Raw genomic sequence first — 27,033 nt, forward strand, 5'->3', positions numbered from 1 at the left:
ATCAATTTTAGAACATTTCATTACACCAAAAAGAAACCTCATACCTCTTAGCTGTCACTTTTCAAATCCTCTTCCCATCTCTCACCAGCCTGCTTGCCCCCAAGGCAACCACTAATACACTTTTTGTTTCTATGGACTTGCTCTTTTGGATTTTTCATATTAATGAAATCATCCAATAGATACTTTTATGTGATTGGCTTCTTTTATTCACCAGAATGTTTTTAAGATTCATGCATGTTGTAGCATGCATTATTACTTAATTTCTTTTTATTGTTGAATAATATTTAATTGTATGCATATACTGTATTTTCCCCTCCATGGATCACTGCCTTGTCACGGTGAAGGGGCTTGCACAACTCAGTGAAGCTATGAGCCATGCCATGTAAGGCCACCCAAGACAGATGGGTCATAGTGGAGAGTTCTGACAAAATGTGATCCACTGGAGGAGGGAATGGCAAACCACCCCACTATACTTGCTGTGAGAACCTTATGAACTGTATAAAAGAACAAGAAGATATGACACCGAAAGATGAGTCCCCTGGGTCTGAAGGTGTCCAATATGCTACTGGGGAAGAGTGGAGGAGAACTAATAGCACCAGAAAGAATGAAGTGGCTGGGCCTAAGTGTAAATGATGCTCTGTTGTGGATGTGTCCCATCTCTTTAAGAGCTTTTCACAGCTCTTAAAGAGACAGGAATACCAGACCATTTCAACTGTCTCCTGAGAAACCTGTATGCAGGTCAAGAAGCAACAGTTAGAACCCTGTATGTAACAACTGATTGGTTCAAGATTGAGAAAGGAGTATGACAGGGCTGTCTGCTGCCACCCTGCTTGTTTAACCTAAACACTGAGCACATCATGAGGAATGCTGGCCTGGATGAGTTACAAGCTGGAGTCAAGATAGCTGGGACAAACATCAACAACCTCAGACATGCGGATGATACCACTTGAATGGCTGAAAGTGAAGAAGAACTAAAGAGAAGGATAGTGAAAGAGCCAGCTTAAAACTAAGTATTAAAAAACTAAGATCACGGCATCCAGTCTCATTCAGTTCAGTTCAGTCGCTCAGTCGTGTCCGACTCTTTGCAAGCCAATGAATCGCAGCACGCCAGGCCTCCCTGTCCATCACCAACTCCTGAAGTTCACTCAGACTCATGTCCATCGAGTCAGTAATGCCATCCAGCCATCTCATCATCTGTCATCCCTTCTCCTCCTGCCCCCAATCCCTCCCAGCATCAGAGTCTTTTCCAATGAGTCAACTCTTCGCATGAGATGTCCAAAGTACTGGAGTTTCAGCTTTAGCATCATTCCTTCCAAAGAAATCCCAGGGCTGATCTCCTTCAGAATGGATTGGTTGGATCTCCTGGCAGACCAAGGGACTCTCAAGAGTCTTCTCCAACACCACGGTTCAAAACCATCAATTCTTTGGCGCTCATCCTTCTTCACAGTCCAACTCTCACATCCATACATGACCACAGGAAAAACCATAGCCTTGACAAGACAGACCTTTGTTGGCAAAGTAATGTCTCGGCTTTCGAATATGCTATCTAGGTTGGTCATAACTTTTCTTCCAAGGAGTAAGTGTCTTTTAATATCATGGCTGCAATCACCATCTGCAATGATTTTGGAGCCCAAAAATATTAAATCTGACACTGTTTCCACTGTTTCCCCATCTATCTCCCATGAAGTGATGGGACTGGATGCCATGATCTTTGTTTTTCTGAATGTTGAGCTTTAAGCCAACTTTTTCACTCTCCACTTTCACTTTCATCAAGAGGCTTTTGAGTTCCTCTTCACTTTCTGCCTGGAGAAGGCAATGGCACCCAAATCCAGTACTCTTGCCTGGAAAATCCCATGGATGGAGGAGCCAGGTAGGCTGCAGTCCATGGGGTTGCCAAGAGTCGGACACGACTGAGCGACTTCAATTTCACTTTTCACTTTCATACATTGGAGAAGGAAATGGCAGCCCACTCCAGTGTTCTTGCTTGGAGAATCCCAGGGACAGGGGAGCCTGGTGGGCTGCCATCTATGGGGTCACACAGAGTTGGACACGACTGAAGTGACTTAGCAGTAGCAGCAGTCACTTTCTGCCATAAGGGTGGTGTCATCTGCATATCTGAGGTTATTGATATTTCTCCCAGCAGTCTTGATTCCAGCTTGTGCTTCTTCCAGCCCAGCATTTCTCATGATGTACTCTGCGTATAAGTTAAATAAGCAGGGTGACAATATACAGCCTTGACGTACTCCTTTTCCTATTTGGAACCAGTCTGTTGTTCCATGTCCAGTTCTAACTGTTGCTTCCTGACCTGCATATAGGTTTCTCAAGAGGCAGGTCAAGTGGTCTGGTATTCTCATCTCTTTCAGAATTTTCCAGTTTATTGTGATCCACATAGTCAAAGGCTTTGGCGTAGCCAACAAAGCAGAAATAGATGTTTTTCTGGAACTCTCTTGCTTTTCCATGATCCAGCAGATGTTGGCAATTTGATCTCTGGTTCCTCTGCCTTTTCTAAAACCAGCTGGAACATCAGGGAGTTCACGGTTCACGTATTGCTGAAGCCTGGCTTGGAGAATTTTGAGCATTACTTTACTAGTGTGTGAGATGAGCGCAATTGTTAGGTAGTTTGAGCATTCTTTGGCATTGCCTTTCTTTGGGATTGGAATGAAAACTGACCTTTTCCAGTCCTGTGGCCACTGCTGAGTTTTCCAAATTTGCTGGTATATTGAGTGCAGCACTTTCACAGCATCATCTTTTAGGATTTGAAATAGCTCCACTGGAATTCCATCACCTCCACTAGCTTTGTTCATAGTGGTGCTTTCTAAGGCCCACTTGACTTCACATTCCAGGATGTCTGGCTCTAGGTGAGTGATCATACCATCGTGATTATCTTTGTCATGAAGATCTTTTTTGTACAGTTCTTCTGTGTATTCTTGCCACCTCTTCTTAATATCTTCTGCTTCTGTTAGGTCCATACCATTTCTGTCTTTTATCAAGCCCATCATCGCATGAAATGTTCCCTTGGTATCTCTAATTTTCTTGAAGTGATCTCTAGTCTTTCCCAGTCTGTTGTTTTTTCTATTTCTTTGCATTGATCGCTAAAGAAGGCTTTCTTCTCTCTTCTTGCTATTCTTTGGAACTCTGCATTCAGATGCTCATGTCTTTCCTTTTCTCCTTTGCTTTTCTGCTTCTCTTCTTTTCACAGCTATTTGTAAGGCCTCCTGAGACAGCCATTTTGCTTTTTTGCATTTCTTTTCCATGGGGATGGTCTTGATCCCTGTCTCCCTTACAATGTCACGAACCTCTGTCCATATTTCATCAGGCACTCTATCTATCAGATCTTGGCCCTTAAATCTGTTTCTCACTTCCACTGTATAATCATAGAGGATTTGATTTAGGTCATACCTACATGGTCTAGCGGTTTCCCCTACTTTCTTCAATTTAAGCCTGAATTTGGCAATAAGGAGTTCATGATCTGAGCCACAGTCAGCTCCCAGTCTTGTTTTTGCTGACTGTATAGAGCTTCTCCATCTTTGGCTGCAAAGAATATAATCAATCTGATTTCGGTGTTGGCCATCTGGTGATGTCCATGTGTACAGTCTTCTTTTGTGTTTTTGGAAGAGTGTGTTTGCTATGACCAGTGTGTTCTCTTGGCAAAACTCTATTAGTCTTTGCCCTGCTTCATTCCGTACTCCAAGGCCAAATTTGCCTGTTACTCCAGGTGTTTCTTGACTTCCTACTTTTGCATTCCAGTCCCCTATAATGTAAAGGATATCTTTTTTGGGTGTTAGTTCTAAAAGGTCTTGTAGGTCTTCATAGAACTGTTCAACTTCAGCTTCCTCAGCATTACTGGTTGGGGCATAGACTTGGATTACTGTGATACTGAATGGCTTGCCTTGGAGACGAACAGAGATCATTCTGTTGTTTTTGAGATTGCATCCAAATACTGCATTTTGGACTCTTTTGTTGACCATGATGGCTACTCCATTTCTTCTAAGGGATTCCTGCCTGCAGTAGTAGACATAATGGTCATCTGAGTTAAATTCACCCATTCCAGTCCATTTTAGTTCGCTGATTCCTAGAATGTCGACATTCACTCTTGCCATTTCCTGTTTGACCACTTCCAATTTTCCTTGATTCATGGACCTGACATTCCAGGTTCGTATGCAATATTGCTCTTTACAGCATTGGACCTTGCTTCTATCACCAGTCCCATCCACAGCTGGGTATTGTTTTTTGCTTTGGCTCCATCCCTTCTTTCTTTCTGGAGTTGTTTCTCCACTGATCTCCAATAGCCAATTGGGCACCTACCAACCTGGGGAGTTCCTCTTTCAGTATCCTATCATTTTGCCTTTTCATACTGTTCATGGGGTTCTCAAGGCAAGAATACTGAAGTGGTTTGCCATTCCCTTCTCCAGTGGACCACATTCTAGATAGCCAATGGGAATTTGCTATACATGACTCAGGGAACTCAAACAGGGCTCATTAACAACCTAGAAGTGTGGGATGGGGACAGAGGTGGGCGGGATGTTCAAGTGGGAAGGCACACGGGTAAACTTATGGCTGATTCATTTTGATGCTTGGTAGAAATCAATGCAATACTAAAGCAATTAACTGTCAATTAAAAATAAATTTAAAGAAAAGAAGTAGTAAAATCTATATCCACAATAAGCATTTAAGAGACACAGAATACAATTACATGTAAAATATGGTAACAAAACTAGTAATAGTGAGGGGAGGAGAGTACAAATGCAGTATTTTTAAAATGTACTTGAAATGAAGAGCTCAGCAACTTATACACAGACACACACACAAACACAAGACTGCCATATAACTTCATGGTTGCATATACCAAACATCTATAATATATACACACACACACAAAGTAAAAGGAATTCAACTGTAACACTAAAGATAGTTATCAAATCTTAAGAGAACAAAAAAAGAAAGAAAAAAAGGATCACAGGAACAACTCCAAAACAATGAACGAGAATATACATCTCAATAATTACCTTAAATGTAAATGGATTAAATGCTCCAACCAAAAGACAGAATGGCTGAGGATACAAGAGATTGACTGCAGACCTAGAGACACACGCAAACTGAAAGTGAGTGAATTCAAAAGTGTATTCCATGTATATAGAAAGACAGCCAAAGTAGTAACACTTATATCAGATGAAACAGACTTTAAAATAAAGATGGTTACAAGAAACAAAGAAAGACCCTACATAATGATCAAGGGATCAATCCAAGAAGATAGCTGTAAATATCTATGCACCAAACATAGGAGCACCTATATATATAAGGAAAAATACATGAGACATAAAAGGAATAACTAGTAACACAATAATAATAGGGAATTTTAACACCCCACTTATATCATAGGGCAGATTATCTGGAGAGAAAATACATTAGGAAATGCTTGTCTTTAATGACACTTTTGATCACACAGGCTTAATTGACATTCACAGAGCACTCTGGCCAAAAGTAGCATGATATACATTATTTCAAGTGCACATGGAACATTCTCCAGGACAGATCACATGCGGGGCCACAAAAGAGCCTCAGTAAATTTAAGAAAATTGAAATCATATCAAGTATCTTTTTCAACAACGAGCTATGAGACTAGAAGTCAACCATAAGGAAAAAATACTGCAAAAGACACAAATAAGTGGAGGCTAAACAAGCAATTGGTCACTGAATAAATCAAAGAGAACAAGCAAAAATACCGAGAATCAAATGAAAGTGAAAACACGACAATCCAAAGCCTATGGGAAACAGCAAAACAGTTCTAAGAGGAAAATTTATAGCATTATAAGCTTACTACCTCAGCAAACAAGAAAAGTTTCAAATAAGCAACCTAATATTACACCTATATGAAACAGAAAAAAGAACAACAAATAACACCCAAAGTTAGTAGAAAGAAAAAAAATAATAAAGATCAGAGGAGAAATAAATAAAATCAAGACTAAAAAACAATAGAAAAGATCAGTGAAACTAAAAGCTGGTTCTAGGAAAAGATAAATAAAATTTATAAAACTGTGGCATGATTCATCAAAAAAATAAAGTCAGCCACTGTTTCCACTGTTTCCCCATCTATTGCCATGAAGTGATGGGACCAGATGCCATGATCTTAGTTTTCTGAATTTTGAGCTTTAAGCCAACTTTTTCATCTCCTCTTTCACTTTCATCAAGAGGCTGTTTAGTTCTTCTTCACTTTCTGCCATAAGGGTGGTATCATCTGCATATCTGAGGTTATTGATATTTCTCCTGGCCATCTTGATTCCAGCTTGTGCTTCATCCAGCCCAGTGTTTCTCATGATGTACTCTGCATATAAGTTAAATAAGCAGGATGACAATATAGAGCCTTGATATAAGGCAAATAGATGGGGAAACAGTGGAAACAGCGGCTGACTTTATTTTGGGGGGCTCCAAAATCACTGCAGATGGTGATTGCAGCCATGAAATTAAAAGACGCTTACTCCTTGGAAGGAAAGTTATGACCAACCTAGAAAGCATATTAAAAAGCAGAGATTATCAGAGAAATGCTAATTAAAACCACAATGAGGTACCATTTCATGCCAGTCAGAATGGCTGCTATCCAAAAGTCTACAAGCAATAAATGCTGGAAAGGGTGTGGAGAAAAGGGAACCCTCTTACACTGTGGGTGGGAATGCAAACTAGTACAGCCACTATGGAGAACAGTGTGGAGATTCCTTAAAAAACTGGAAATAGAACTGCCTTATGACCCAGCAATCCCACTGCTGGGCAAATACACTGAGGAAACCAGAATTGAAAGAGACACGTGTACCCCAATGTTCATTGCAGCACTGTTTATAATAGCCAGGACATGGAAGCAACCTAGATGCCCATCAGCAGATGAATAGATAAGAAAACTGTGGTACATATACACAATGGAGTATTACTCAGCCATTAAAAAGAATACATTTGAATCAGTTCTAATGAGGTGGATGAAACTGGAGCCTATTATATAGAGTGAAGTAAGCCAGAAAGAAAAACACCAATATAGTATACTAACGCATATATATGGAATTTAGAAAGATGGTAACAATAACCCTGTATGCAAGACAGCAAAAGAGACACAGAGCTATAAACAGTATTTTGGACTCTGTGGGAGAGGGCAAGGGTGGGATGATTTGGGAGAATGGCATTGAAACATGTATAATACCATATATGAAATGAATCGCCAGTCCAGATTAGATGCAGGATACAGGATGCTTGGGGCTGGTGCACTGAGATGACCCAGAGGGATGGTACAGAGAGGGAGGTGGGAGGGGCGTTCAGGATGGGGAACACGTGTACACCCATGGCGGATTCATGTTGATGTATGGCAAAACCAATACACTATTGTAATTAGCCTCCAATTAAACAAATTTATATTAAAAAAATAAATTAAAAGCAGAGATATTACTTTGTCAACAAAGGTCTGTCTAGTCAAGGCTATGGCTTCCCCAGCAGTTATGTATGGATGTGAGAGTTGGACTATAAAGAAAGCTGAGCACCGAAGAATTGATGCTTTTGAACTGTGGTGTTGGACAAGACTCTTGAGAGTCCCTTGGACTGCAAGGAGATCTAACCAGTCCATCCTAAAGGAGATCAGTCCTGGGTGTTCATTGGAAGGACTGATGTTGAAGCTGAAACTCCAATACTTTGGCCACCTGATGTGAAGAGCTGACTCATATGAAAAGACCCTGATGCTGGGAAAGATTGAGGGCAGGAGGAGAAGGGGCAACAGAGGATGAGATGGTTGGATGGTATCACCGACTCAATGGACATGAGTTTGGGTAAACTCTGGGAGTTGGTGATGGACAGGGAGGCCTAGCATGCTGTGGTTCATGGAGTCGCAAAGATTTGGACACAACTGAGCGACTGAACTGAACTGAACTGAACACATAGAACATTAATACGTGATTAAAGTGATCATTTTGAAGATAATGTATGTAGCAAAACCATAAACATTTCAATGTTAGATTATAATGAAAAATATTAGATTATAATGAAAAATGTTAAAGCCATAATCACCATGATATGACATGTGTAAATACAGAGAATAGGACTAGAAGGGAGTAAAAAAAAAAAAGACATGGTTGTATTTCTCATGTTGTTCCCTGGGGCCTATTATACTGCTGAGATTATAGATAATTTTAAAAAGTCATATTGACTTTTTCTAATTTAAAAATTAGTAGTTAAATTAACTCATAAGACCTGACTTCAGGGTCACCCATCTCTACATACATGGGCCAGCTCTGAAGAAGTATACCTCCTTAGGCAACCTATAAAATCTTTCCTGGCTTTTGTAAAGGCCTTACATGGATCTCACATTTTGACTGGGTTTGGAACATATGCTCCAAACCACTATAGGGAGACAAAACAAACAGGTACCAAGTTACCTCTTTCTGGAAAGATGTTGTTTTTGGTGAGTTTGACGCTTTTGGGTCTTGGGTGATTATTATCCATACCCATGATCAGGTTGCGGAAAAACAGATCAAATTTCTTTCTGCTGTCTGCGTTGATGGTGCCAGCCACCGTCCATACCAAGGCAAAAAGGAACAGACCTTGTAGCCAGAGGAAGATCTGTTGGCTTGTCAGGCCTTCAAATAATTCACTTTCCTCCTCTTCTATTGCCCTGATTTCATCTAAAAGCAAGAATAAGAATCTCAGAAAAAAGTGCAGAGTGCAATAGATATGAATTGGGTATTTCTATCCTTGAAGGGCCTGGGGAGGGGACTGTTATTGAATGAGTGGCCCGATCCTTTTTCTACATATATTAAAATAAAATTTTTTATTGTAGTAAGATATGCATAACATACAGATTACAATCCTAACCATTTTAAAGTTCAGTGGTATTAAATTCATCCATGTTTTTGTGCAACCATCACCAGTATTCACATCTGGGACTATTTTCATCCTGCAAAACTGAAACTCTATACCCATTAAACATTAATTCATTACCTTCTTCCCCACAACATGACAAATAGCATTCTACTTTCTATCTTTATAAATTTCACTAATCTGGATATGTCTTAGAGGTGAAATAATATTGTCGTTTTCTGACTAGCTTATTTCTCTGAGTACAGTGTTCTCAAGCTCCATTTGTTTTGCAGCATGTTATCAGAATGTTTATTTTGACTGTGCCATGTGGCTTGAAGGACCTCAGTTTTTTGTCCAGGAATTGAACCCTGGCAGGGCAGTGAAAGCACTGAATCCTAACCACTAGACCACCAGGGAACTCTCCATAATTTCCTTCATTTTTAAGGTGAATAATATTTCACTGTATGCATGTATTACATTTTATTTATCCATTCATTGATTGGTGGACACTTGGGTTGCTTTCATCTTTGGTGACTATGAATAATGCTGCTATGAACACAGGCTCTATGTTCAAAAATAATATTGCTGTAAATAAAATATCTTTCTATGTCCCTACTTTCAATTTCTTTACATATATACCCAGAGTGGAAGTGCTAAGTCATATGGTAAATCTACTTTTAATTTTGAGGAACTGAGAAACCATTTTCCATAGCAACTGTACCATTTAACATTTCATCAATGGTGCACAAGGGTTCCAGTTTCTTGACATCCTCATCAACACTTGTTCTTTTTGATTGTTAATATTGTTAGTACTGTTGTTGTTTGGATAGCATCCAACCTAATAGGTATGAGATGGTATCTCACTGTGGTTTTGATTTGCATTTTCCTAATAATTAGTGATGTTGAGCATCTTTCCATGTGCTTATAAACCATTTGTGCATCTTTGGAGAAATGTCTATTTAAGACCTTTGACTATTATTTAGTCAGTTTGTTTTTGTGTGGTTAAATTTTAGGAATTCTCTATATATTCTGGATATTCATCTCTTATTATATATATGATTGGTAAAGATTTCCCCCCATTTGTGAGTCATCTTTTTAGTCTGTTAACAGAGTCTTTTGATATTCATCCTTTATCATTTATATGATTTATAAAGATTTTCTGCCACTTGTGAGTTGTCTTTTTACTCTTGTTGATAGAATTTTTTGAAAACAGTAGTTTTCAATTTTCATGGACTCTATTTGTCTTTTTTCTCTTTTGTTGCTATGCCTTTGGTGTCATATCCAAGAAATAATTTCCAAATAGCTCTCTACCTTAGACTTTCTTCTATAATTTTTAAAGGTTTAGGGCTTCCCCGGTGACTCAGTGGTAACGAATCCATCTGTGTTTGTTAGCCATCTGTATGTCTTCTTTGGAGAAATGTCTATTTAGTTCTTTGGCCCATTTTTTGATTGGATCGTTTATTTTCCTGGAATTGAGCTGTAGGAGTTGCTTGTATATTTTTGAGTTTAGTTGTTTGTCAGTTGCTTCATTTGCTATTATTTTCTCCCATTCTGAAGGCTGTCTTTTCACCTTGCTTATAGTTTCCTTTGTTGTGCAGAAGCTTTTCAGTTTAATTAGGTTCCATTTGTTTATTTTTGCTTTTGTTTCCAATATTCTGGGAGGTTGGTCATAGGGGACCCTGCTGTGATGTATGTTGGAGAGTGTTTTGCCTATGTTCTCCTCTAGGAGTTTTATAGTTTCTGGTCTTACGTTTAGATCTTTAATCCATTCTGAGTTTATTTTTGTGTATGGTGTTAGAAAGTGTTCTAGTTTCATTCTTTTACAAGTGGTTGACCAGTTTTCCCAGCACCACTTGTTAAAGAGATTGTCTTTAATCCATTGTATATTCTTGCCTCCTTTGTCAAAGATAAGGTGTCCATAGGTGCGTGGATTTATCTCTGGGCTTTCTATTTTGTTCCATTGATCTATATTTCTGTCTTTGTGCCAGTACCATACTGTCTGGATGACTGTGGCTTTGTAGTAGAGCCTGATGTCAGGCAGGTTGATTCCTCCAGTTCCATTCTTCTTTCTCAAGATTGCTTTAGCTATTCAAGGTTTTTTGTATTTCCATCCAAATTATAAAATTATTTGTTCTAGCTCTGTGAATAATACCATTGGTAGCTTGATAGGGATTGCATACAGATGGCTAACAAACACATGAAAAGATGCTCAACATCACTCATTATTAGAGAAATGCGAATCAAAACCACAATGAGGTACCATTTCACGCCAGTCAGAATGGCTGCTATCCAAAAGTCTACAAGCAATAAATGCTGGAAAGGGTGTGGAGAAAAGGGAACCCTCTTACACTGTTGGTGAGAATGCAGACTAGTACAGCCACTATGGAGAAGAGTGTGGAGATTTCTTAAAAAACTGGAAATAGAACTGCCTTATGACCCAGCAATCCCATTGCTGGGCATACACACTGAGGAAACCAGAACTGAGAGAGACACATGTACCCCAACATTCATTGCAGCACTGTTTATAATAGCCAAGACATGGAAGCAACCTAGATGTCCATCAGCAGATAAATGGATAAGAAAGCTGTGGTACATATACACAATGGAGTATTACATAGCTATTAAAAAGAATATATTTGAATCAGTTCTAATGAAGTGGATGAAACTGGAGCCTATTATACAGAGTGAAGTAAGCCAGAAAGAAAAACACCAATACAGTATACTAATGCATATATATGGAATTTAGAAAGATGGTAACAATAACCTTCTATGTAAGACAGCAAAAGAGACACAGATGTATAGAACAGTCTTTTGGACTCTGTGGGAAAGGGAAAGGATGGGATGATTTGGGAGAATGGCACTGAAACATGTATAATATCATATAAGAAACGAATCGCCAGTCCAGGTTTGATGCATGATACTGGATGCTTGGGGCTGGTGCACTGAGATGACCCAGAGGGATGGTACGGAGAGGGAGGTGGGAGGGGCGTTCAGGATGGGGAACACGTGTATACCTGTGGCGGATTCATGTTGATATATGGCAAAACCAATACAATATTGTAAAGTAATTAACCTCCAATTAAAATAAATAAATTTATACTAAAAAAAAAAAGAATCCATCTGTGATACAGAAACCACAGGAGACCCTGGGTTCATCCCCTAGTTTAGGAAGATCTGCTCAAGGAGGGCATGGCAATCCACTCCAGTATTTTTGCCTGGAGAATCCCACTGACAGGGAAACCTGGAGGCTACAGTCCATTGGGTTGAAAAGAGATATGACTGAAGTGACTGAACACACACAGTTCTTATGTTTAGGTCTTCCATTTGTTTTGAGTTAATTTTTGTACATAGCATTAAGTAAAGGTCCAACTTCCTTTATTTCTAAGTGGATATCCAGGTTTCCTGGCATCACTTGTTGAAAAGACTGTCCTAGGGACCTTCCTGGCAGTCCAGTGGTTAAGAATCAGTACTTTCACTGCAGAGGGCATGGATTAGATCCCTGGTGGAGGAGCTAAAAGGTCCTGCATGACATGTGGTGCAGGCAAAAACAAACAAAAAGAGGAAAAAGAAAAAAGAATGTCCTTTCTGCATTGAATGGTCTTAGCATGCTTGTGGAAAATCATTTGACATTACATGCATGAATTTATATCTAGACATTCTATGCCATTCCATTGGTGTATAGTTCAGTTCAGTTGCTCAGTCATGTCTGAATCTGTGACTCCATGACCACAGCATGCCAGGCCTCCCTGTCCATTACCAACTCCCAGAGTTTACCTAAACTCATGTTCATTGAGTCAGTGATACCATCCAACCATCTCATCCTCTGTCATCCCCTTCTCCTCTTCCCCTCAATCTTTCCCAGCATCAGGGTCTTTTCAAATGAGTCAGCTCTTTGTATCAGGTGGCCAAACTACTGGAGTTTCAGCTTCAACATCAGTCCTTCCAATGAACACCCAGGACTGATCTCCTTTAGGATGGACTGGTTGGATCTCCTTGCAGTCCAAGGGACTCTCAAGAATCTTCTCCAACACCACAGTTCAAAAGCATCAATTCTTTGGCGCTCAGCTTTCTTTACAGTCCAACTTTCACATCTATACATGACTATTGGAAAAACCATCTCTTTGACTGGATGGACCTTGGTTGGCAAAGTAATATTAAAAAGAACTTTTTAATATGCTGTCTAGGTTGGTCATAACTTTCCTTCCAAGGAGTAGTGTCTTTTACTTTCATGTCTGCAGTCACTATCTGCAGTGATTTTGGAGCCCAGAAAAATAAAGTCAGCCACTGTTTCCACTGTTTCCTGATCTATTTGCTATGAAGTGATGGGAGTGGATGCCATGATGTTAGTTTTCACTCTACTTTTTCACTTTCATCAAGAGGAAGCTCAAGCTGGAATCAAGATTGCCAGGAGAAATATCAATAATCTCAGATATGCAGATGATACCACCCTTATGGCAGAAAGTGAAGAAGAACTTAAAGAGCCTCTTGATGAAAGTGAAAGAGGAGGGTGAAAAAGTTGGCTTAAAACTCAACATTCAGAAAACTAACATCATGGCATCTGGTCCCATCACTTCATGGGAAATAGATGGAGAAACAGAGGAAACAGTGAGAGACATTTTTGCGGGGGGGGGGGGGGGGGTGCCAAAATCACTGCAGATGGTGACTGTACCCATAAAATTATAAGACACTTACTCCTTGGAAGAAAAGTTATGGCAAAGCTAGACAGCATATTAAAAAACAGAGACATTAGTTTGTCAACAAAGGTCCATCTAGTCAAAGCTATTGCATTTCCAGCAGTCATGTCTAGATATGAAAGTTGGACTATAAAGAAAGCTGAGCATTGAAGAATTGATGCTTTTGAACTGTGGTGTTGGAGAAGACTCTTGAGAGTCCCTTGGACTGCAAGGAGATCCAACCAGTCCATCCTAAAGGAAATGAGACCTGAATATTCATTGGAAGGACTGATACTGAAGCTGAAACTCCAATACTTTGGCCACCAGATGCAAAGACCTGACTCATTTGAAAAGACCCTGATGCTGGGAAAGATTGAAGGCAGGAGGAGAAGGGTATGACAGAGGATGAGATGGTTGGATGGCATCACCAACTTGATGGACATGAGTTTGAGCAAGCTGGGAATTGGTGATGGACACGGAAGCCTGACAGGCTGCAGTCTATGTGGTTGCAAAGAATCAGACACGATTGTACAGTGGAACTGACTGATGACTCAGTAGTTCCACTCCTAGATATACACTGAAAAAAAACAAAAACACTAATTCAAAAGGATACATGCACCCAATGTTCATAGCAGCATTATTCATAATAGCCTAGATATAAAAGCAACCGAAAGTGAAAGTGAAAAGTGAAAGCGAAGTTGCTCAGTCATGTCCAACTCTTTGCAACCGCATGGACTGTAGCCTACCGGGCTCCTCCCTCCACGGGATTCTCCAGGCAAAAGTACTGGAGTGGGTTGCCATTTCCTTCTCCAGGGGATCTTCCTGACCCAGGGATCAAACCCGGGTCTCCCGCATCCCAGGCAGATGCTTTAACCTCTGAGCCACCAGGGAAGCAAAAGCCACCTAGTTAGTTCAGTTCAGTTCAGTCACTCAGTCGTGTCCGACTCCTTGCAACGCCATGAACTGCAGCACGCCAGGCCTCCCTGTCCATCACCAACTCCCGGAGTTGACTCAAACTTACCTCTATCGAGTCCGTGATGCCATCCAGCCATCTCATCCTCTGTCGTCCCTTCTCCTCCTGCCCCCAATCCCACCCAGCATCAGAGTCTTTTCCAATGAGTCAACTCTTTGCATGAGGTGGCCAGAGTACTGGAGTTTCAGCTTTAGCATCATTCCCTCCAAAGAAATCCCAGGGCTGATCTCCTTCAGAATGGACTTGCAGTCCAAGGGACTCTCAAGAGTCTTCTCCAACACCACACTTCAAAAGCATCAATTCTTCGGCACTCAGCCTTCTTCACAGTCCAACTCTCACATCCATACATGACCACTGGAAAAACCATAGCCTTGACTAGACGGACCTTTGTTGGCAAAGTAATGTCTCTGCTTTTGAATATGCTATCTAGGTTGGTCATAACTTTTCTTCCAAGGAGTAAGCGTCTTTTAATTTCATAGCTGCAGTCACCATCTGCAGTGATTTTGGAGCACAGAAAAATAAAGTCTGACACTGTTTCCATTGTTTCCCCATCTATTTCCCATGAAGTGATGGGACCGGATGCCATGATCTTCATTTTCTGAATGTTGAGCTTTAAGCCAAGTTTTTCACTCTCCTCTTTCACTTTCATCAAGAAGCTTTTGAGTTCCTCTTCACTTTCTGCCATAAGAGTGGTGTCATCTGCATATCTGAGGTTATTGATATTTCTCCCGGCAATCTTGATTCCAGCTTGTGCTTCTTCCAGTCCAGCATTTCTCATGATGTACTCTGCGTATAAGTTAAATAAGCAGGGTGACAATATACAGCCTTGACATACTCCTCTTCCTATTTGGAACCAGTCTGTTGTTTCATGTCCAGTCCTAAATGTTGCTTCCTGACCTGCATACAGATTTCTCAAGAGGCAGGTCAGGTGGTCTGGTATTCCCGTCTCTCTCAGAATTTTCCACAGTTTATTGTGATCCACACAGTCAAAGGCTTTGGCATAGCCAACAAAGCAGAAATAGACTCTCTTGCTTTTTCCATGATCCAGCAGATGTTGGCAATTTGATCTCTGGTTCCTCTGCCTTTCCTAAAACCAGCTGGAACATCTGGAAGTTCATGGTTCACATATTGTTGAAGCCTGTCTTGGAGAATTTTGAGCATTACTTTACTAGTGTATGAGATGAGCGCAATTGTTAGGTAGTTTGAGCATTCTTTGGCATTGCCTTTCTTTGGGATTGGAATGAAAACTGACCTTTTCCAGTCCTATGGCCACTGCTGAGTTTTCCAAATTTGCTGGTATATTGAGTGCAGCACTTTCACAGCATCATCTTTCAGGATTTGAAATAGCTCCACTGGAATTCCATCATCTCCACTAGCTTTGTTCATAGTGATGCTTTCTAAGGCCCACTTGACTTCACATTCCAGGATGTCTGGCTCTAGATGAGTGATCACGCCATCATGATTATCCGGGTCATGGAGATCTTTTTTGTACAGTTCTTCTGTGTATTCTTGACACCTCTTCTTGATATCTTCTGCTTCTGTTAGGTCTATACCATTTCTGTCCTTTATCGAGCCCATCTTTGCATGAAATGTTCCCTTGGTATCTCTAATTTTCTTGAAGAGATCTCTAGTCTTTCCCATTCTGTTGTTTTCCTCTATTTCTTTGCATTAATTGCTAAAGAAGGCTTTCTTATCTCTTCTTGCTCTTCTTTGGAACTCTGCATTCAGATGCTTGTATCTTTCCTTTTCTCCTTTGCTTTTTGCTTCTCTTCTTTTCACAGCTATTTGTAAGGCCTCCCCAGAGAGCCATTTTGCTTTTTTGCATTTCTTTTCCATGGGGATGGTCTTGATCCCTGTCTCCTGTACAATGTCACGAACCTCATTCCATAGTTCATCAGGCACTCTATCTATCAGATCTAGGCCCTTAAATCTATTTCTCACTTCCACTGTATAATCATAAGGGATTTGATTTAGGTCATACCTAAACGGTCTAGTGGTTTTCCCTACTTTCTTCAATTTAAGTCTGAATTTGGCAATAAAGTTTTCATGATCTGAGCCACAGTCAGCTCCCGGTCTTGTTTTTGTTGACTGTATAGAGCTTCTCCATCTTTGGCTGCAAAGAATATAATCAATCTGATTTCAGCGTTGATCATCTGGTGATGTCCATGTGAAGAGTCTTCTCTTGTGTTGTTGGAAGAGCGTGTTCGCTATGACCAGTGCATTTTCTTAACAAAACTCTATTAGTCTTTGCCCTGCTTCATTCTGCATTCCAAGGTCAAATTTGCCTGTTACTCCAGGTGTTTCTTGACTTCCTACTTTTGCATTCCAGTCCCATATAATGAAAGGAACATCTCTTTTTGGGTGTTAGTTCTAAAAGGTCTTGTAGGTCTTCATAGAACCATTCAAAATCAGCTTGTTCAGCATTACTGGCTAGGGCATAGGCTTGGATTACAGTGATATTGAATGGTTTGCCTTGGAGACGAACAGAGATCATTCTATTGTTTTTGAGATTGCATCGAAGTACTGCATTTTGGACTCTTTTGTTGACCATGATGGCTACTCCATTACTTCTGAGGGATTCCTGCCCACAGTAGTAGATATAATGGTCATCTGAGTTAAATTCACCCATTCCAGTCCATTTTAGTTTGCTGATTTCTAAAATGTCAATGTTCACTCTTGCCATCTCTTGTTTGACCACTTCCAATTTGCCTTGATTCATGGACCTGACATTCCAGGTTCGTATGCAATATTGCTCTTTACAGCATCGGACCTTGCTTCTATCACCAGTCCCATCCACAGCTGGGTATTGTTTTTGCTTTGGCTCCATCCCTTCTTTCTTTCTGGAGTTATTTCTCCACTGATCTCCAGTAGCATATTGGGCACCTACTGACCTGGGGAGTTCCTGATTCAGTATCCTATTATTTTGCCTTTTCATACTGTTCATGGGGTTCTCAAAGCAACCTAAGTGTTCATCAAAAGATGAATGGATGAAGATGTGGTATACATACATATTGGAATAATATACAACCATAAACAAGAACTAAATTCTGCAATTTGCAGCATCATGGATGGACTGGGAAGGCATTATGCTAAAGGGAAATAACTTGACAGAGAAGGATAATACCGTATGATATCACTTATATGTGGACGCTAAGACATGTGGAGAAGGGGTCGATAGAGAGTGAGATGGTTGGATGGCATTACCAACTCAATGGACATGAGTTTGAGTAAACGCTCAGAGTTGGTGATGGACAGGGAGGCCTTGCGTGCTGCAGTCCATGGGGTCACAAGGAGTCAGACACAACTAAGTGAATGAACTGAACTGAAAAGTTCTCCAAATTAACATATATTCTGTCACTTCCAGTGGAATTCTGTGAAATTTGGTTTGTGGGAGACAGCTATAGAGAACTTCTCCAGGACATTTAAAACAATGATTCATTTAAACCAGTGGTTCTCCATGTCCTGGAGTAGTTCCATAGTTTTGGAGACCAAAGTGATCAGTTTTCTTATAGTGGATGCATGTTCTTTGTGAATTCAGATTTTTTGTAATATGTATTTTTTTAACATGGGAAACACTTCCTATTTTACTCTTTTCAGAGTCTTTTTTTCTGACACACATTTACACATGCCATCTAAATTCATTTTCCTCCAGGATGTCCCTGATAGGTAAAGAGGAACAGGAATTATTATTCCTATTGTCTGGAAGAATCTAAGCCTGAGGAAATATGGGCCAATTTGCACAAGAATACCCAGGAAGTCAATGAAAGATTAAGCCAAAATATATGGACTCTTTCCAGCAAACTCTACTATGTACACTCAAAAGACTTGTTTGTTCTTGACCAAAATGCTAGTCTCATTGTAACTTATGGGGGGACTAGCAGGGGTGGGAGCATAAAAATAGCCAAGGCATACCCTTGTTTGGGTTAAGAATTGTAGGGAAGTACTTACCAAGAAGAGAGGAGTACAGTCTCATCATTGAGAAGGCAAGGTGGATGGGAGATGTTTGGACCACAAATTTACACTGAAGGCGAGTAAATTCAAGGCAGGGCTGGACAAGCCACATGAACATGTCATTGACCTAAGAGTAAAAGTAAAATCTGACATTAACAAGTGTGTTTAAGAACTTGGTACACCTCAAGGAAGCTGAAGATAAGACTAATGATGACTTTTGAGTCTAGGTATAGTGAAGAAAATCCATAGGCAACAAGACCTGTGCCTCTAGCTCCTATTTAATGTACAGTCCACTGACTATGCCCATTCCTCCCATTCTACTGAGCTGAATATGCAAGAAAAGCTTGGAGCCACTATGGGTCAGCTATAGGATACATGAAACAGTTTTAGGTTCCAGAAGCCACTATATCTGACTTTTCTATATAAAAATGTTAGGAATTCTAAACAACTGGTTTCGAAATGACTGACTGGCATTTATAAGGCAGGACTCCTGTAGGAAGTGGACACTGAGAGGCCCAGGCTTATTTTCAGTAATTCCCCACATATACGTATGTATGTACATACTTCCTGGTGGGTATGATGATTCTTATCTCTTGGCTCTGCTTCCTACCCACTTACTCTTCAGAAGAAATTACTTGATTTTCTCTTCTTACTTTAGTGTTTTTTCTTAAACTTTGTGACTCTTACTGAAAATTACCTTGTTATTTTTTTTTGCAATTAGGCATGTCATCATTAAATACACTCATAGGTGATTATATGTGGATATGTGTGCATATATAAATGTATAGATGCTTTTATATGTATAATCCCAAAGAAGGGCAATGCTAAAGAAAATGTCCAAACTATGGCACAGTTGCACTCATCTCATATGCTAGGAAGTAATGCTCAAAATCCTTCAAGCTAGGCTTCAGCAGTACATGAACCAAGAAACTTCAGATATACAAGCTGGATTTAGAAAAGCCAGAGGAACCAGAGATCGATTGCCAGCGTTTGCTGGATCATAGAAAAAGCAAGAGAATTCCTGAAAAATATTTACTTCTGCTTCATTGACTATGTTAAAGCCTTTGACTGTGTGGATCACAACAAACTGGAAAATTCTTAAAGAGACAGGACTACCAGACCACCTTACCTGTCTCCTGAGAAACCTGTGTGCAGGTCAAGAAGCAACAGTTAGAACCGGACATGAAATAACGGACTGGTTTAAAATTGGCAAAGGAGTATATTAAGGCTGTATATTGTCACTCTGCTTATTTAACATCTGCAGAGTAGATCATGGGAAATGCTGGGCTGGATGAATCATAAGCTGGAATCAAGATTGTCGGGAGAAATATTATCAATCTTAGATATGGAGATGACACCATCTTACTGGTAGAAAGTGAGGAGAAACTAAAGAGCCTCATGATGAAGGTGAAAGAGAAGAGTGAAAAAGCTGCCTTAAAACTCAACATTCGATGGGAGAGTAGTTCAAAAGAGAGGGGGTATATGTATACCTATGGCTGATTCGGGTTGAGGTTTGACAGAAAACAACAAAATTCTGTAAAATAATTATCCTTCGATAAAAAAATAAATTAAAAAAACCTCAACATTCAAAAAACCAAGATCATGGCATCTGGTCTCATCACTTCATGGCAAATAGATGAGGAAACAATGACAGACTTTATTTTCTTGGGCTCCAAAATCACTGCAGATGGTGACTGCGACCATGAAATTAAAAGATGCCTGCTCCTTGGGAGGAAAGCTATGACAAATCTAGACAGTGTATTAAAAAGCAGAGACAGTATTTTGCTGACAAAGGTCAATAAAGTCAAAGCTCTGGTTTTTCCAGCAGTCATGTGCAGATGTGAGAGTTGGACTGTAAACACTGAGTGCCGAAGAATTGATGCTTTAGAACTGTGGTGTTGGAGAAGACTCTTGAGAGTCCCTAGGACAGCAAGGAGATCAAACCAGTTAATCCTAAAGGAAATCCCCTGAATATTCATTGGAAGGACTGATGCTAAAGGTGAAGCTGCAATACTTTGGCCACCTGATATGAGGAGCGGACTCATTAGAAAAGACCCTGATGCTGGGAAGGATTGAGGGCAAGAGGAGAAGGAGATGACATGGGATGAGATGATTGGATGGCATTATCAAGTTAATGGACATGAGTTTGAGCAAACTCTGGGATATAGTAAAGGACAGGGAAGTCTGGTGTGCTACAGTCCATGGGGTTGCAAAGAGTTGGATACAATTAAGTGACTAAACAACAACAATGACTATGTATGAGTACCTGGATATGTGATACTCAGTCAGCAAATATTTATTGTGCATCTATTAAATACAGTGTGATAGGTGCTAAAGATAAATGATGAACAAGATAGACAAGGTCTCTGTTCTCATGGTTTACAGTTTCAGGGGCAGGGGAGACAATAAATAATTAAACAAGCAAGGAAATGACTTAAGTATTTACAAATCCTGGAATGTACTAGCAGGAAACAAATAAATGTATTACAATTGGATAAAACAAGAAGGTTTTAATAGGGTGGTCAGGGAAGACTTCTTGGAGAATCGGGGCTTTATGCTAAGACCTGGGTGACAAAGGTGAATCAACCCTTATGAGACTAAATGGGGCAAGATTTCCAGAAAGAGGAATAAAAAGTGCAAAAGCCTTGAGAAGGTAAAATCTGGGGTTTTCTAGGAATGGAAACAAGACCCTAGGGCTGGAAGGTAATAAGCTGAGTCTGAGAGGAGTGTAGGCGATGAGGCTGAAGGGGCAGGCTGGGTGGAATCACAATCTCAGAAGTCCTGGTAAGAAGTTAGACTACTCAGGGCACTGGGAAGTCTGTGAAGGCTTCCTGTGCATGTGTAGACTGGCTTCTGACTATGCATCTGGACATGTGTCTGTAAATAAACATTATATATATATATATATATATATAAAATGTGTACATTATATATGTATATAGTACATGTATATAGTACATACATGTATATACAGACATGTATATAGTACATGTATACACATGCGATAGGAAAAGGGCTATTCTATGCAGATCCCCAGAGCATTTCTACAGTGAGAAGAGAGTCTAACTCAAATCCTTCTTGGCTTCTTCTGTGGGAAACTTTACTAGGGAACCCTGTTAATGCAGCAAAAGGCAAGAAGTACCATAAGCACTCATGCTCCCTTCCTACTTCCATCATCTGCATGTGTTCTAATCTAACCTGAACATTCACACATCTTTTAGGGAGGGAAGAAGAAAAGGGACACTCTTACTAGCTGCACTAAGAGAATTTCTCACTGGTTTTAGCTCCCTAGATTTAGGAGGTATAGAGTCTAGGTTACAGGGATGGGAAGTGGCAGGAAAAAGAACACAGATCTTCATAATCTGGTACACCTCTAGAGCAACTTCCAAAGGCATTTCTGCTGGTGGGCAAAGGGTCAAGGGGTGACATCCCAGTAATCATACAGAACATTTCTCAAGCACCAGAATTCTCCACTGAGGAGTCAAAAAGTAATGGAGGAGATGGAAGAGAAAGCAGAAATTGACTACACAATTCCAGCTCCACATGCAAAATAAAATAAAATAATAATGGCAAGAAGCCAGGAAGCAATGTAACTGGGGACAATCAGGGAATTTCCTGCCCCTCCTTGCCTTCCGTAATTATGAATGTGAAAACGATCCTAGAAGGCCTTTGGAGATGAGGAGTCGGGAGACAGGGAAGGACAGAAAGGAAAGGGACCAGAGGGTCTCACCAATTCCTTATGCTCCTCAGTGAGACTGGACGGCAGGGTATCCATGTATGAATCCTTCAGGGGCTTCCAGCCTAGCTGATGGGGTTCCATGTAGATCATCCCACACCTGGAAAGCACAAACAGAGGCCCATCCTGGTTAACACTGGGCTCCCAAGCATGTAGGGGTGAGGTAAATAGGCTGGAGCTTGGGTTGGAGCACAGACCTTCACCAACTCCAAGCCAAAGGAAAGATGCACAGATTTTGCCAGGAAAGGGTAGAGACCAGTGATAAGAGTGGGGTCTTGAGAATCAGAGACCTGTATTCAAATCTCAGCCCCAGATCCTAATTGAGTGACCTCGGAAAAATTTCTTTTCTATCTCTGAATTTGAGTCCTTGTCTATAAATTGAGGAATATAAAAAATAAGTAGCTTGTAAGATTATTATAATGGTTAAATGAAAGGCCAATAAAGAATTTGGCACTATGTCTAGCATATGGAACACTCTTAATCAATGAAAACTGCTATTATAGTTTTCATAATGTTAGCCCATTACCATGTACTGACATGTAACAGTGTATTTAGCAAGTGTTTCCCCATTCTGTTATATCTAGGCACACTCCTCTTTGTTACTAACACTGGCTACCATTTATTCAGCACCTACTCTGTGTCAGCCACTATGCTAAGTCTTAATGGCCTTCATTTCTAAACATTCCTTTTTATGGTTTACATGTTAGACATGAGGAGACAGTAGTTCAGAGAGGCTAATTGACTTGGAAGAGGTCACACAGCTAGCAAGTGGTGTATTCAAGGTGGGACCTCAGGCTGGTCTAACTTGCCATGTGCTCTTTCTACTCCCTTACATTGCCTTTGGGAATGTGAGCTTATTTTTATTTTATTATTTTATTTGTTATAGACTGGGAGGTACATGATTGAATTAATTATTATCCTCAGCACTCTCATCACTAGCCCATGCATGACCTTTCTTAGTTAATTGTTTTCAATAATGTAATCAGTGTCCATGAACCCAACACCCAGGCAGGAACTACGGTTTTGAGAATAACCTTTATCTAATTATAAAGTCTCCCTTATCCTATCCCCCTGGCTTTCCCCACCTAAGATTACACAGAATCTTGACTCTCACATTCACTGATCTTTTGATTTCTTACCTTCTTATGGTTTTATATACATACACATATTTAGTTGTTCAGTTGGTTTTAATAATTTAAAAGGGGATACTATGCTGCATGTGATATTACAGGCTTACTTTTCTTGCATTTTAAAAAATATCTAGTTATTATTTAATTTTGGTTGGGTTAGGTCTTCGTTGCTGTGAAGGCTTTTCTTTAGTTGTGGTGAGTGAGGGGTTACTCTCGAGTTGCGGTGCACAATCTTCTCATTGCAGGGGCCCCTCTTGCTGTGGAGCGTGGGCTCTAGGCATGCGGGCTTCAGTAGCCGTGGCTCCTGGGCTCTAGAGCACAGGCTCAGTAGTTGTGGCACTCGGGCTTAGTTGCCCTGGGGCATGTGGGATCTTCCCAGATCAGGGTTCAATGCCGTGTCTCCTGCATTGGCAGGTGGATTCTTCACTACTAAGCCACCAGAAAAGCCCTACAGGCTTACTTTTATATATAATACTGCTAAGATTTTATCTTTAATTTTACTAAGATTTATCTATATAGTCACTTATCAGTACAGTTCACTTATTTTGAATGACAATCTATGATTTTATTATACTTCCTAATGCTCTCCTGCAAGGAGATCCAAATAGTCCATTCTGAAGGAGATCAACCCTGGGATTTCTTTGGAAGGAATGATGCTAAAGCTGAAACTCCAGTACTTTGGCCACCTCATGCGAAGAGCTGACTCATTGGAAAAGACTCTGATGATGGGAGGGATTAGGGGCAGGAGAAGAAGGGGACGACAGAGGATGAGATGGCTGGATGGCATCACGGACTCGATGGACGTGAGTCTGAGTGAACTCCGAGAGTTGGTGATGGACAGGGAGGCCTGGTGTGCTGCGATTCATGGGGTTGCAAAGAGTCGGACACGACTGAGTGACTGAACTGAACTGAATGCTCTCCTATTAATAGGCATTTGGGTCATTTCTAAGTGTTATTGTGAATCGTGCTACTCTTTAAATTCTGGTACATGTCTCCTGTTGTACATGGGCACAAGATTATTTTCAGTATATACTCACAAGCAGAATTGCTCAGCCATAGGGCATATGAAGGTCCAACTTTAGGAGGTAGTTCAGTTCAGTCACTCAGTTGTGTCTGACTCTGTGACCCCATGGACTGCAGCACACCAGGCTTCCGTGTCCGTCACCAACTCCTCGAGACTACTCAAACTCTTGCCCATTGCACTGGTAATGCCATCCAACCATCTCATCTTCTGGCATTCCCTTCTCTTCCCACTTTCAATCTTTCCCAGCATCAGGGTCTTTTCAAATGAGTCAGTTCTTCATGTCAGGTGGCCAAAGTTTTGGAGTTTCAGCCTCAGCATCAGGCTGAGGAACACCAATGAACACCCAGGACTGATTTCCTTTCGGATGGACTGGTTGGATCTCCTTGTAGTCCACGGGACTCTCAAGAGTCTTTTCCAACACCACAGTTCAAAAGCATCTTATCCAAAGTGTTTGCCTGATTTTTTATTCCTACCATCAGTGTGGTTTGAGGACTGATTTTATGACAAAATCTGACAAAAGGTAACATAGGTGATCTGCTAGAATTAAACATATTTGTGGATTTTTAGAGCTTTCCTCCTGCTTAAGGTTAGCGATGGAGAAGGCAATGGCAATCCACTCCAGTACTCTTGCCTGGCAAATCCCATGGACGGAGGAGCCTGGTAGTCTGCAGTCCATGGGGTCGCTAGGAGTTGGACACAACTGAGCGACTTCACTTTCACTTTTCACTTTCATGCATTGGAGTAGGAAATGGCAACCTACTCCAGTGTTCTTGTCTGGAGAATCCCAGGGATGGGGGAGCCTGGTGGGTTGCCATCTCTGGGGTCTCACAGAGTCAGACATGACTGAAGTGATTTAGCAGCAGCAGCAGGGTTAGTGAGGCTTCGCCTTACCTCAGGGGCTCATGCAAGCTGACTCACCTGCTCACAGTGGCTGGGGAGGCCTGTTCCAGGTCAGCTGGCTCGAAGATCAGACTCATCTTGGGGCTCATCTGGATAATCTCTCCACTCATTAAACACAGCTGAAAGTACAAAGAAGAGGGGTAGAGGACAGAAAATTGCTTGAATTCTAACTGTAAGTAAAAGGCCTCAGTGGAGACAGAGATGGTTTGAATTCATTCAACAAATGTTTCTTGAGCACCTACTCTGTGCCAGGCACAATGCTAGCTGTGCAGAATAAAACAAACAAAAATATTCCTGTCCTCTTGAGGTCTGCATTCTGCTGGGAGGAACGGATGATAAGCAAAATATGTAGGCTATACAAGGATGAAAATGCTTTGGAGAAAAAGTAGAGGAGAATGTTGTGTCTGGTGAGATGTAATGTTAAATAGGGAAATCAGAGAAACACTGAATGGCAGCCTTAGATGAAGAATCTAGAAATTATCAGATTACAGCTAGTTTCATGGTTCCTTCCTCAGTGTTCAACACAGAACTTAATTGCACACTGGCATCCTATTATATTTTCTCAAGTTTCCCACAAAGACTCCTTCTAGAATCCCTCAGGGACTGGTCCAGGGTTAGAGTGACAAGAATATCTCCGTATCATTTTTGAAATGGAAAGATCATTAGAAGCCCTAGTGTTTAGCAAGTATATCCCCATAGAAAGTAGTACAAATATACAGGACAGCCTCTGAGTATATACACTAAGTCTGTGGCACTGCTTCTCATTTCCCAACATGGGTTAAAGTGAGATGTTTAAGTCCTAAGATGGCCTGAGGCCTTGGTATCTCAGGGGAAAAGAAATTCCATTGCTCCATGTTTCTCTTCCTAAGTTGAGGTTTAAAGAGCTTCTTGCAAATTACCTGACACACATCAAACATGTCTGTAATCAGGTCATTACTTGCAACCCCAGAAAGGTCACAGCTGTTATGGGACTAACACTACTAACAGTGTCATTTCTGAGTATCAAAAAAAGTAAAATAGACCCATAGCTGTGACAGTAGTTTGATTTCATTCAGAGCTGAGAAGAGCCATCAGGAATTACACTGACTCTTTATACTTCTGGTCTCAGGACCAACCAATACATGTGTACAATTAGTTTACACAACATAGTCCATATCATGGAATAAAACTCACTTCTATATTTATATGTTTATAATCAAAATTATGAACATGCTATTATTAGTATATGTATGTAATCTGGATAATTAGGCTTTCCATTGTTGAACATGACTCACTATTAGTCTTGTGAAATGTAAATGCAGTTGGAAAATATATTTCGATTTGATAAGGAAGTATAGTCAGTGTAAGAACTCTTCCTTGAAATGGTGATAAATATTATTTTATTCTAACCCTTCTACAGCACTTGCTACATGCAAGGTGCTATTATAAGCAGTTTGTAAATATTAATTTATCTAATCTTGCTAACAATATTATAATACAGACACTATTATCCTCATTTTACAGATGATGCAATTGAGGTATAGGTATAGCTTTCCTGAGGTTACATGACTGCTGAGTGGTAACATAGGATCTGAACCCAGGCTGTCCAGCTCCAGAGACTAAGCTCTTGGCCACTACACTTATTGCAGTAGGCAGAATGTATCTTCCAAAGATTGCTGTGATATCTCCTAACCCACGTGTACTTTTCCAGTGTGATCTCACCCACCTCCATCAAGAGGTGGCATCTATTTCTCTACTTCCTTGAATCTGGAAAGGTTCTGTGACTTCTTTGACTTAACAAAATTCAGAGAAAGTCATGCTGTGCCAATTCCAAGCAGAGA

The 27,033-nt window shown here is 40.5% G+C and overlaps 1 protein-coding gene across 5 annotated transcripts in view; it reads right to left on the reverse strand.

The window, feature by feature from the left end:
• The window catches only part of DNAH3 (dynein axonemal heavy chain 3), a 232,424-nt gene that overhangs the window by 82,496 nt on the left and 122,895 nt on the right, over window positions 1-27,033 (reverse strand). For all 5 annotated transcript variants that reach the window (XM_042240494.2, XM_015104112.4, XM_060405790.1 and 2 more), the window contains 4 exons: window positions 25,232-25,332; window positions 22,154-22,259; window positions 18,421-18,550; window positions 8,406-8,651 (listed from right to left, as the gene is read on the reverse strand). In XM_042240494.2, the coding sequence (XP_042096428.1) occupies window positions 8,406-8,651; window positions 18,421-18,550; window positions 22,154-22,259; window positions 25,232-25,332 (583 nt within the window). The remainder of the gene's footprint in view (window positions 1-8,405; window positions 8,652-18,420; window positions 18,551-22,153; window positions 22,260-25,231; window positions 25,333-27,033) is intronic.

The sequence above is a fragment of the Ovis aries genome, chromosome 24 (assembly GCF_016772045.2).
Source record: "Ovis aries strain OAR_USU_Benz2616 breed Rambouillet chromosome 24, ARS-UI_Ramb_v3.0, whole genome shotgun sequence".
NCBI lineage: Eukaryota > Metazoa > Chordata > Mammalia > Artiodactyla > Bovidae > Ovis > Ovis aries.